General features: G+C 37.6%; 2 protein-coding genes across 2 annotated transcripts; both read left to right on the forward strand.

Moving 5' to 3' along the window:
- Window positions 1-9357: 9357 nt before the first annotated feature.
- Window positions 9358-10436, forward strand: LOC145114461 (auxin-induced protein 22D-like). Its single transcript, XM_079050475.1, has 2 exons — window positions 9358-9703; window positions 9810-10436. Exons 1-2 carry the CDS (start codon window positions 9510-9512, stop codon window positions 10159-10161), a joined length of 546 nt encoding a protein of 181 aa, XP_078906601.1. The 5' UTR covers window positions 9358-9509; the 3' UTR covers window positions 10162-10436.
- A 1058-nt stretch (window positions 10437-11494) lies between these two features.
- On the forward strand, window positions 11495-12097 carry LOC145114306 (uncharacterized). The gene has a single exon (XM_079050305.1). The coding sequence runs from the start codon at window positions 11495-11497 to the stop codon at window positions 12095-12097; it is 603 nt and encodes a 200-aa protein (XP_078906431.1).
- Window positions 12098-12684: the final 587 nt, after the last annotated feature.

A 12684-nucleotide genomic window follows, 5' to 3' on the forward strand; every position in this document is an offset into this window, starting at 1 on the left:
CTGCTTTCCTCGGTCTAGAAGAGGCCACGTCGCCCCACCCGAAGTTCGCCACCTGGATGCCTGATCCGAACTACGCCCCGCGTAGAGCTTCGTACGCCCAACTTACGTGCGAGGTTCAGCTCCTATAAAAGGGCATGCGAGGCTACCGATCTTTTTGCTCAAAATCTTTCTTTCTCTCCTATATTTTCTTCGCTTTACGTGCAAGAAATACCCCGAAGCCCCGGTATTATTCCCGAGACCCGAAGCAAGTCCCGAAGCCCCGAGAAGTAAAGTTTCCGAGCTGAAGCTCTGCCCACGAGAAGCCCGGTTTTCAAGAAAAACATCTCGGTTTTATCGGAAATAATTGTTTTAAGAGACGAAGTGTTGTCCGATCATCGTGCTATCAAGTGAGTGTATATTCGTTTTCTTCTAACACATAGATATGAAGTATTCTTTATAAAATACGTGCTATGTGTTTATATATTATTTGTTTATTTGAACTAGTTGTTGAATGGATGTTTTGTACAGGTTTTAAGCATGTATATATTTTATCTACTAATATGTTGGGTAGAACATGGGTAGACAGTTGGTGTGTGATGAAATAAAATGATGAGAGGCCTCGATGTTGTTGTTGATCTAGTCATTTAGCAGAGTATGGATGACGACCACGGACTCATTCTAGACAGTCCAGTGGAACACTAGCAGACTTATAACCTGTAGGTGTTGTGAACGATGTGTTCACCGGTGTACTCTATCCCCCTCATGGTTGCCTTTAGGACATCTATTGCTAAGGAAGCCCCTTTGCAGTAATGTCCGTCCCAATGAAAATCCTAGATTAGGTCCCTTGTAATAGTTGTTGTTTTAGGGACATAAAGTGAGGATAACGGGAATGGGTAATCGGGTTATTGTTGGTTGGTGAAATTAAATATAATTATTTATTGTGGGTTGAAAACCCTATATGCTCATCAGGCTCCCAAGCCCGACCCACTCAGTTTTTCTTTGTATTACAGGTAGTGGCACGAGAGCATAAGTTGGATGACATTGTCAAGATATTTTTGGATTATAGACTCGTAGTTATATGTAATTGTTGCAAGGTCTATTTCGTATTGTTTATGCTTTTGGTCTGTATCAGAACATGACATTCCGAGATTTTGTTATATAATGAAAATACATTTCTATATGAAATGCTTTGATAAATTTTTTTTTATCATATTTTGGTTTTGGGAACAAATTCCGCAACTCTTTTAATCAAAGGATTACTCTGATTTTATTTAAAAGCATAAATGAAACCGGTCTTTTATGGCCGTGATTTTGGGGATGTCACACACCTAATCTTGGGTTATGGTATCCTCGTGACTCTGAATTCAAGTTGGTGGGATATATTGACTCTGATAATGGTGGGTGTGGCATTGATCGTAAAAGCACTTCAAAAGGAGCTCAAATGCTTGGAAATAGATTGGTAAGTTGGTCCATCAAAAAGCATACATCAGTGACTTGTTCTACAGCTGAGGCATAATATGTTTCCGCTGGAAGGTATTGTGCTCAAATTCTATGGATTCAGAATCAACTCTTGGATTATGATTAGAACTTCTCGAAGACACCCATCTGTTGTGATAACACCAATGCCATTCAAATGATTCAAAATCCAGGTATTTCCATTTTGGTCCTTGACTTAATTAAAGTTTGCATATTTGGCCTTTATGGAAAAAGTCTACATTTCAGCATGTACATTGGGCGTACATGAGGTACGTGCAACGTACATGAGAGAGCCATGGAACGCAGGATGCATATTAGTACGCGGGCATACTAGCTCAACTCCTAAACCCTAAATTTAGTGGTTTTCTCCCTACTTAATCCACCTTATGCCTCCCTTGGACACTTCTTATCAGCCTCCACTCCTTTCAAACCCTATTCTTGAGCCTAAGCCTCGTGTGTGGAGATTTTGAAGCTTGTTAGTGATCTTTGTGCTCTTTTGTAGAAGAATAAGACTATTGAAGAAGGTGGTGTTGCTTGTAAGCTTGTGGATCCAGAAACTACCTCAATTTGTGTATCTTTTGAAGGTATAAAGTTTATACCTTGATGTGTTTCTTTCTAGATCTCTTAAATGTGTTTTTATGAGCTTTTTGTCCCAAATCTTGGACCTTTGTGAGTATGGGTTACTCCAGAGTATTTTGGTTATCCTTTTAGATGTATTAGAGTGCTTAGATTCATAAAAATCGTTGTGTGATGGTCCTTTTCCAGCCATGCAAGGGTTTGGTCGTGTTGAGTATGGATTAAGTTAGGGTTTTAAGGTTTAAGCTCTTTTTAGCCATGCAAAGGCTTAAAGTTATGGATTTTATGGATTAAGACGTTCTATGGATGTTAGATCTATGTTTGGATTGCATGTCTTAATGATTATGACATTTTGGAGTGATTTTTGGGATCAGACGACGTACGCCCTGCGTACTTCTGGCTACGCCAATGTAGCCAGACCTGACCCCGACCCACCTGATCCTTTGATTACGTCGCGTGTAGGGGAGAGTATGCCCAGTGTACGCGTTGGGTAGTTGACTTTTGATGACCTTTGACTTTTGGTGAAGATTTAGGTTTTGGACAATGGAAGGGGCAAAATGGTCTTGCCCTTAAGGGGCATAGTTGTGGGATTTTGACATGTGAGTTGGGTTGTGGACCTTAATTATTAATTAGGGTTAATTATTGTGCTATTAGGCGGATTCTAGTTCTGGCAGTTCGGGTGTGAGATTTATCTGTCATCGGTATCAGGTAAGTCTCCTCACTTATTCTTACCTGTGTGGTAGAATAACTGTATTTGTGATGACCAGCTGGGTCTAACTGTTATTATTGTGTTATGTTTTTTATGTGTGACAGAGACTGCGGATAGTCTCTAGGGTTGCTGATAACCCACAGGGCGTGTTGTTTGTCCACTGGGACTGCTTATCGTCTCCATGGTTGTTGATAACTCATAGTTGTTTATTTATGTTGTGTTGTATGTGGTATCTTGGGGAACTCACTAAGCTTCATGCTTATAGTTGTTGATTGTATGTGTTTCAGGTACTTCTTAGGATCTCGGGAAGGCGAAGGTCTGATTGTACACACTCGCTGGGAGATTTGTTACTGGGCATTTTGTATGATTTATATTTGATACTTGTGTTTTTCCGATAACTTGGTTTATGAACAATATTTTGGGTAATTTAAAAATGAAAATTTTGGTTTGAAATGTGAGGTGTTACAACGATTTTGATGTTCAACGACCCCATTTTGTTCGGGAGTATATGGGCAAGAGAGGCGATGGTCAATGCCATGTGTGCAGAGGAAGGTGGAGACATTGCGAAATGATCCACCCCAATTGATTTGAAGACATTTTATGTCACCATTAAATTACATATTTATCATTTTACGGAATTGAATGAATATAGGTAAAACTTGAGATTTGTGAAAGAGAAAGTAAACTCAAATAAATTTAGAGCAATCATCAATAAAAAGCACAAAATAACGATGTTCGTTTATAGAAAAATGGGAGAAGGACCCCAAACATCAGAAGACATCAATGCAAATGGTTTATTGGAAGCAACATGCAAACTAGATATATGGAAACGATGAATCTTTCCTAGAGTACAAGAGTCACATACGAGTGGAAATTTATTTGAGGTGAGCGGAAGCTTGAATGAAGAAACCAAACGGCGTAATAACAGTTCATGTGGATGAGCTAGCCTCCCATGGAGGATGGTGAGGACACCGGTAAAAGCAAGCTTGGATTGAGTACAGGAAAAAAGAAAGAAGTCGATAGAGAAAATCTTTAACATCCCCGCGAAGAAGAATCTTTCCCTGAAAATTCTTAACACGACAAGAATGAGGCCAAAACTCAAGATACACTTGGTTATCATTGGTAAGTCTATAAACACTAAGTAAGTGTTTTGAAAGTTTAGGGACGACGAGGACATTTGACAACATAATATGATTAAGAGAACATGATCCAATATGATAAATTAACATTTTGTTACTACTAACAACTTGAAGCTTATCCAGACCTTAATATTTTTTTGCAATAGTGAGGCGATTTAGATCCGGGGAAGCATGATCTGTAGCACCTGATTCGAAGTATCACGATGGATCAATGACAGTCGAGGGGTTGTTGTATTCAACGTAGTTGATCTGTCGCTTTGGAGGGGGCATCGGGAAAGATAGGTGGTTTTTTGGTGCGATGCCAGCAGTCAATTGCTTCATGCCCAGGCTTGGAACACAGCTGACGGTGAAGCCTGCGCCTAGAATCTGGATTGCGATTTTGTGAAGAATGAGAAGAAACAGGCTTTAATGGAGAGGAGCGAGGGGGTAGCGATTTACAGTCAAGGCGGTGGAACTTCTGGATCCTGGAACAGAGGTGGATATGCGAGAGTGCTCTTTTTCAAGACGTGCATCCTCTTGCAAAAGCAAACCCACGAGGTCAACAACAGAAACATCATCGGTCTTCATCATAAAAGCTATAGTAAACAGACCATATGAAGAATCTAAACCTGTGAGAATATGAGAAATAAGGTCCTCCTCAGAAATTGGGTTAAGGTTCGATCCCAAAGAGTCAGAAATGGACCACATTTTCTCATAACACTACACCATCGAGAGAGATCCCTTGGAGAGGGATTGTAACTGGGTTTTCATAGCCATCCGGCGGGATCGAGTTTGCTACTGGAAGGTTCGATCAATAGTAAGCCACGCTATTTTTGACGAGATAGAATGGGCAACGAGAGCCAAGGCTTTCTCCGACAATATGGATTCCAGCCAAAGAATAACGTATCGATCCCGCTTCTTCCATGTGCTGATTGGGTTCGATCGAAGCAGGAGTAGTTTCTGTGGTCGAAACAATACGAGTTTCTGGTGGAGGATTAGGGTTGATGATGTGTGTTTCAAGATCAAATGTTTATCGGGCCTATACAATAGTTGTCCTCCATAAGGAGTAATTGTCTCTATCAAGTTTTACATTGATAAATGGTATTTGAAAGTTGGGAAGAGAATTGGATGTTGCTAATGATAGTATTCTTGTCATTGACGTGAAGCAGTGAAGAGGAAGAAGGGTCGGCACTCTGATACCATAAAAAGCTATTGATATTTCCCACTACTGAAGTAAGGAGCGTACAACTCAATTTATACAAAAAAAAATTAACAGAAAATACATGAAAATAAGGAAAAAAAATAAGGCACGCTGGAAGACACGTGTGAGATTAAATCTTTGGTTGAAATCTTCAAACTTTACTTGGACCTTAATTTATGTGTATTAGCTTTTAATGAGAATCCCCAAAAACAAACTAGCTTCTTTTATACTTCCAGTGTGGTGAGCGAAGCTAACTAATAGTTGAAAAATAGTTGTCAGCTTATAAGCTAGCTGATAAAAATGACGTTTGATAAAAACTTGTTGATAAGTTGGTTAAAAGATATAAAATGACAAAAAAGACATTTAGAAGAATATGTTTTTTATAATTAATTAAATATATATTTGGAAAATTTTAAAAAACTCATGAAAAACAAGTCTAAACAGTTTTTTAAAAAGCTAGCTTATAAACCACTCTTTGACTTGTCAAACATAACAACTTCAAAAACTCAGGAAGTAAACTAACTTATCAGCTAGCTATAAGTTAGCTTATAAACCACGTGGTCGTGGGTTCGAGTCCCACGGATGACGCCAAATGATGCGACGTCGACCTCCGGCGAGTCTTCTGGTCTTCTGCTGCGGCGGAGATCTGGACATCACAGTGCAAAGTCGTTAGAGCCGTCCCAGGGACTGTGCCCCGGGAGCGGACTCCGACGGTCAAGTTAGATCAACTAGTAGATTTGAGATGGTCCTCCATAGCTGGAGAGAACCATCTTGGTGCTAGTGGTGGTGTATGGCGGCGGGTGGCGGCTGAGCCACCCTGCCGGAGTATAGTGGCGGCTGAGCCATGGGGAAGGATCTAGTGGCGGCTGAACCACTTGGGAGAGAGTCCTCCTCCAAGGAGGAGGCACTATTCTATTTATAGTGGACAATTAGGTCAAGGGGAATTGGGGCAGGCCTTGGGCTAGCCCAATTCAGGCCCAACTAGCAAGGAGCTGGGCAAGGCCGCCCGGAGGCGCCGGGCGGGGCTGGCGGGCGCGCACCAGGAAGGGATGGCAGGGGAGTGTCAGGCGAGGGAGCGTCTGGCTGGGCAGGAAGGAGAGTCCCCAGCAGGGCTGGCAAGGGAGTCTCCAGCAAGGCTCGCAAGGGAACGCCAGGCAGGGCTGGCAGGAGCGCACCAGGCCAGGCTGGCGCGCTAGGGCAGTCTAGGCCATGCCAATGGACCATATATCATCAGGTGCGTTAAACACCGCCAAACCAAACATTTAGTTTGGATCATGTACAAATCATCAAATACATCATATTGATAATGAATGTTTAGTATTCTATCTGAGAAACACGTACTCTTCGATAGATATTAATTAGTGTTACTTTGAGTTCTAGGTATTCTAGAATCTCATGCATTTAATTTCTCAAGATCCTTATCTTTTTAGTGAGTTCGGCATAACACAATTTCATCTTGTATATGAGATCACCTTCAAGAATTACATCTGCTAAGTTCATAGTGGCGGTTTGAAATTTAAAAATGCATAATATACGACTTATCAAACCTTCATAACACGTTCCTGTTGCAACGAATTTTCAAGCAATTGATGTTAAATTGGACAAACTGTATGGTTGTTATACTATCGAAACATATACATGAGCGAATTTGTTTTAAAAGAATTATGTAAAGCTTTGTTTCAACAACTTCCGATTAAATTTTCTTTTGCTCACTTTCGGATTTAACTTTTTTTCCTTTATCGTAAAGCACTTTAGAACAAATGCAATGAATTTTCCTATATTGGAGAAAGTACACAATTTATAATATCCATCTCGACAATATTTCTATCAAAAATTATTATGATGTTTTTTAAAATAACTAATTGTTATCTGAAAACTCCAGCTTTTATTTGTATGAAAAAATTTGGCAAAAATAATTATAAACTTTTTGAAATATATAAACTAAATAAAATATAAAAACTAAAAAACTATTTACAATAACCTTTGAATTTAAATATATTTTTTAAACTAAAAGATTTAAACTTGTACTATTTACCTACATCACATCAACATTTTTTAAATTGTCATGTTTTTTTTGCCTTTAAATGCTCATCTATTCAAAATATAAATATTTAAATTTTAAATACTTTACAGGTTAAAACTGAAAATAACTAGTTTGGTTTCTTTTAGATATAATATACCTCCTTTTTTTTATTTAAAAGAAGAAAATAGAGTATTTTTGTAGTGGGTATCGCCCTGAGGCATCAAACTTCACACATGGGGGATGTCGCAGTCTTGTTGAAAAGAAGGGCCCCCATCACATGCTATTCTTCCCTACTTTTAGGGGTGTGGGTGCGTGATCCGACGCCCTGGATTTTATTAGACGCGTGAACTCTTTCATCGTAGCCGTTACCCGACCCGACAGGCAGGAGTGGACCCTCCCATAGTATTCCATACCCGACGGCTTCCTTTCCTTTGTCTGTCCCATGTTCCCTGCTTTCTTTACACGTCACCAAAACCTGTCCCTCCTTTCACCCACAACTTTACCTGTATTATCTAACAACATGTCTCCTTTACTACCAACTTCTCTACGCGCCTTTTACTCGCGTCACACTTAAAACCTTTACATTCTATTACATGAAATTAGTAACTAATGATGACTACCGATTGATGTATCGGGTTTTATATCCATGTGGGACTTCTACATAAGATTGGAAGTTCGATTCCTTTAAACTATCTCTTGTGGTGTCATATGTGTGAAAATTTTCTCTAAAAATCCCTTTAGATGTTGGGTTTGTCCTGTAAAGGAGCTCGAATACAGGGTGCTCGTTGAAATATTATAAGTAGGCTTTCACTTACTACGTAATTCGTTTGTCATTTCCAAAAAAAACATGAAATAGTAACTAAATTCTAAGTACCCTTGTTTGTTTAAGTATTATTATGATCTTTGTTTTCAACTTACAGATTAGCTCATCCGCTAATAATTCAAATTCAAATATTAAGGGTTTCAATCAGGGTTAGCTAGGAAAATAGTGTATTGCCCAGTTTTGAAAGAGGTTATTTAATATCATTGCCAAAAACAAGCTCTCTCCAGCTTTTCTTAAACCTTGCAATATTGCAAAGTCTTAGTGGCCAGTGGAAAACTCATTATGATGTTTTCGAGTGTTTGTTTAGCCATGACTGTCAACGAGGAGAACAAGTAGGGATCGGTCCATTGTAAGAGATCATAAGGGTTCGAAAGGGGAGAAACTGTATGAGTTGGTTTTGTTTCCAGATGACATATATGGATTTTCCATGTCTAATAAAAGAAAAAAAAACATTATTCATTGTTTATCATAAACATATGGAGCGGGTACTCTTTTTTTCACATTACATAGAACTTGAGCAAAAAGACATAGAGTTTTATAAGAATAGAACAAAATAAACATGAACGGTTAAATATTTTCAAAAACAAAGTTTTGAGGTACCTAAAGGAAACAAAATAGAAATTGTAGTTTAATACTTAATGCATATATTTATGATTTTTTTTAATCTTTAATTTGATTCTTTAATGAAAAATAATCAAGTTTTAAGAAATATTGGATAAATAACTATTGTAACAAAACTAATTTTTAGATTAATATAAAATTATTTATGTGTGCTTGATCATCCCAATAATTTTGTTACAACTTACAACTAACCTATAAGGTTGTTCTTATTCTTGGATGCCACTTCAAATCTATAATCACAATCCACCCCCTATCCTCAGTATGACATAAGCTTATTCATTTATTTAGCGTTTTTTCTTTGATATAAAATTAAAACAACAAAAAACTTTATCAGAAGTTTTTGGTTTACTTTTCTGTGTTAATGTCCAAAACGCCGGATCTTATATTACTGTTTATGAAACTGTAATTATAGATGCCACAACAGAACCACATTGGAGAATATCTTGTGAAATGTTACACATTTCAACCAATTCTCATTTTAGGTTAAATGAATTGTAAATTTCACCCATTTCAAGAAAACACATTTCTTATCGATATATAACTGATTTACTTTCCGTTAATTAATATATAATTTTCACATAATTGTTATATTAATTATATCACAATTTATTGGTCAAACAAATTCCAATGATTGAAAATTACAACATGCTATTATTATAATAAAAATATATTACTATAATCTAAATTGGTTAAAAATAGGCTAATATAGTTTTTTTCTTTTCTGTTTCCTATGTGCGAGTGGGCATCAATATTCTTTGTCATGAAATCCATGCACAAAGAGAATAACTCACTTATATCATGTCCCCAACCCTAAAACCTTTCTATATAAAACTCCTATTCTGCCACTAGATTACAACCCACAACACAAGTTGATCAATTCTCTCTCACATTCACATAACAAACACCGCCGGAAAACTCAAGAAACCCGCCGGAAATCCACCACATCCGTCCAACCACCGTCACAGATCTAGTCACGTATTACAATGGATCAAAAGATAACTTGTTTGAACCTTTTTGAGAATATTGATCTCGCAACCGAGCTCAAATTAGGATTGCCGGGAACCGACGAGCAGCCAGAGATGAAAATGAGCTTTTCCGGCAACAAAAGAAGTTCATCGGAGATGGGATCAAGCACTTGCACAGATGAAAATGAATCAAGATTTTCACCACCCACCAAGTAAGTTACATACCCCATGCAAACTGTAGAATAAATTCCATATTAATTTTGATCATGACACCCATATACGTACAGAAAACTTATAGTGGTGATTAATGGCTTTCAGGGAACAAGTTGTGGGGTGGCCACCGGTGAGATCTTACCGGAAAAACGTACTTCAAGGGAATTATGTGAAAGTGAGCATGGATGGAGCTCCATATCTGAGGAAAATAGACCTCAAAATGTACAAAAGTTATGGAGAACTTATGAAGGGTTTGCAAGAGATGTTTAAGTGCATCATAGGGTTGTACTCTGAGAGGGAAGGGTACAATGGGTCAGAGCATGCACCAACTTATGAAGACAAAGATGGAGATTGGATGCTTGTAGGTGATGTTCCATGGGAAATGTTCATAAGTTCTTGCAAAAGACTTAGAATCATGAAGGGTTGTGAAGCAAGGGGGTTGGGTGATTCTTTATAACTAAATCAAGCACATTAATATTCACAAATTAATTAATAAATTTAAAGAAATATATATACACGAAAAATATAAGGGTTTTCGTTTTTTTCATGTAAGACTCGAGAGAAATCACATGTTTGGGGTTTTGGAATTTTTAGGAAGAGAATTAGCAAAAACTTATACATATAATTTGTTTGTGTTGTGATCCATGTAAAATGATCATGCAACATTTTTTTTTTCCATGTAATTCTTGATGTTTAATGGAAGTAAATATCAATACTCGCGTTTAATTTTCATGGTGATTTGTGTGTGTTTGTTTGTTCTTTGCAAAATTATATATTAGATTCTTCAATAAGATCTCAAATCAAAACTGTATTTTGTTTTTTTGTTTTTTTTTTTAAAACCCTTGAAAATTAAAGTGATATATTTAGCTAAAAACAGGTCAATATGAATTACATCGGATATATGCTCGCTGTCACATTTTATATATAATTGTGTATATATGTTTATTAAAATAATAACCGAATTTCTAACGGTTTATATAGAATTTTTTTTAATTGCAGCTTAGCATTGTATCAGAATTTTATAGTCTAAAGTCTAAACTGCTAAAGGGTTGTAAATTTGTAATAATCTTTAGAGTAAATTGCAATTTAATCGTACATGGTATATTACAATTCGGTTTTGTATGGTCCAACTTCCATTTTTATTCACGTAGCTTCTGTAAATAAATAAATAAATAAACATTATACCTAAGACCATCTGCAATGGTCATCACGAATTGGGTCGTAGTCTAGGTGGTCACAATCGTGGTACGTACACACCAGCCCGCACCTTCATGGTGGGGTGTGGTCGTGGTGTTTCATGATGCCAAAGACGACCTACAACACCCAATGAAAACAATTTGCTCTTTGATTCTTGCCTTGACTATCTAACGGCTACTTTTGATTATATTATTTTTGATTTAATTTTAATTAAAAAAATGATGTGGAGTGATGTGTTAGCGATAGATATCTCATGATTTTAGTAGTAGATAGTGGTGATGATGTGACACCCACAACTATAAGGCTACCTGGTATGGAGAGGACTCCACGCGTGAGCTGCTTACGTGGAGCTCCTCTCCACGCGTGAACACCGCCCCCATTAATGGTGGGTTGGTTGTAGCGTGGAGTCCAGGACGGGAAGACGAGAAAGGTAATTGGCTGGTCAATTTTTGACCGTTTGAAGCATTTAATAAAAAAATTGTTTTTTATTTTTAATTTACTCTATCTCTCTATATATACATCCACTTTAAACATTTTTTCCAAAACAAAACCCACAAACTCTTTCAAATCAAAAACACACATTCAACAAAAAAATGGATGATTCACACGGAGATTCTGATGACGAGTTGGTATTGCACAAACTATTGTCTGTGGCACAAGACATGGTTCGTGCGAGAGGCGAAAGTTCACACGGCGAGAAGAAGCATAGAAAATGGACCAATCGGGATCGAGAGGCGTCAAATGAACTTTTGATACGTGATTATTTTGCCACTAATAGTTTATATGACCTATCGAGATTTGAAGAACGTTTTCGTATTAGTAGAAATTTATTCTTACGTATAGCTAGAGATTTGGAACGTAATTATGAGTTTTTCCAATTACGATGGGATGCTAGAGGTAAACGTGGTTTTACTACAATACTAAAATGTACTGCCGCTCTTAGACAATTGGCATATGGCATAACCGCAAACGCTTCAGATGAGTATTTGAAAATGTCTGAGAGGACGGGTCGAGAATGTACATATCTTTTCTGTGAGTATGTTATAGAGTTTTACCGTGACATATACTTGCGACATCCGACTAAAAGTGATGTCGAACAGTTGTATGACGCGCATCAAGCTAAACATGGTTTTCCAAGGATGTTTGGTATTATTGATTGTACACATTGGGAGTGGGCAAATTATCTCAATGCGTGACATGGTCAATTCACGCAAGGTGATCATTGGGTCCCGACTGTTATATTAGAGGTGGTTGTTTCACAAGACTTATGGTTTTGGCATGCATTCTTTGGTATGGCGGGGTTCAACAATGACCTTAATGTGCTTCAAGCGTCTCCGTTATTTAACAATATTTTGCAGGGTAAAGCACCAGACATGTCATACGTTTTGAATGGAAATGAATATAAGTATGAGTATTACCTAGCTGATGAGATATATCCAGAGTATGCTACTTTTGTCAAATCATATTCATTTCCAGCCGATGAAAAAAGAAAATTATTCAAGTTAGCACAGGAGTCTGCATGGAAGGATGTGGAACGAGCGTTTGGAGTCCTAAAACAAAAGTGACACATAATCAAACATCCAGCACGAACATGGGATGGGGCAAAACTGACGACGGTGTTGACTGCTTGTGTTATTTTACATAACATGATAATAGAAGAAGAGGGCAGGGCTATTTGTTCATATATCGGGAACGATATACTTAATCCACCTGCAGTAATACAAGTTGGCAGCCCGGCATACTTCTCTAGAGTTTTGGTAATACAAAATCGTGAAACACATCA

The sequence above is a fragment of the Lactuca virosa genome, chromosome 5 (assembly GCF_052849685.1).
Source record: "Lactuca virosa cultivar CGN04683 chromosome 5, Lactuca_virosa_CGN04683_v6, whole genome shotgun sequence".
In the NCBI taxonomy this organism is placed as follows: Eukaryota; Viridiplantae; Streptophyta; class Magnoliopsida; order Asterales; family Asteraceae; genus Lactuca; species Lactuca virosa.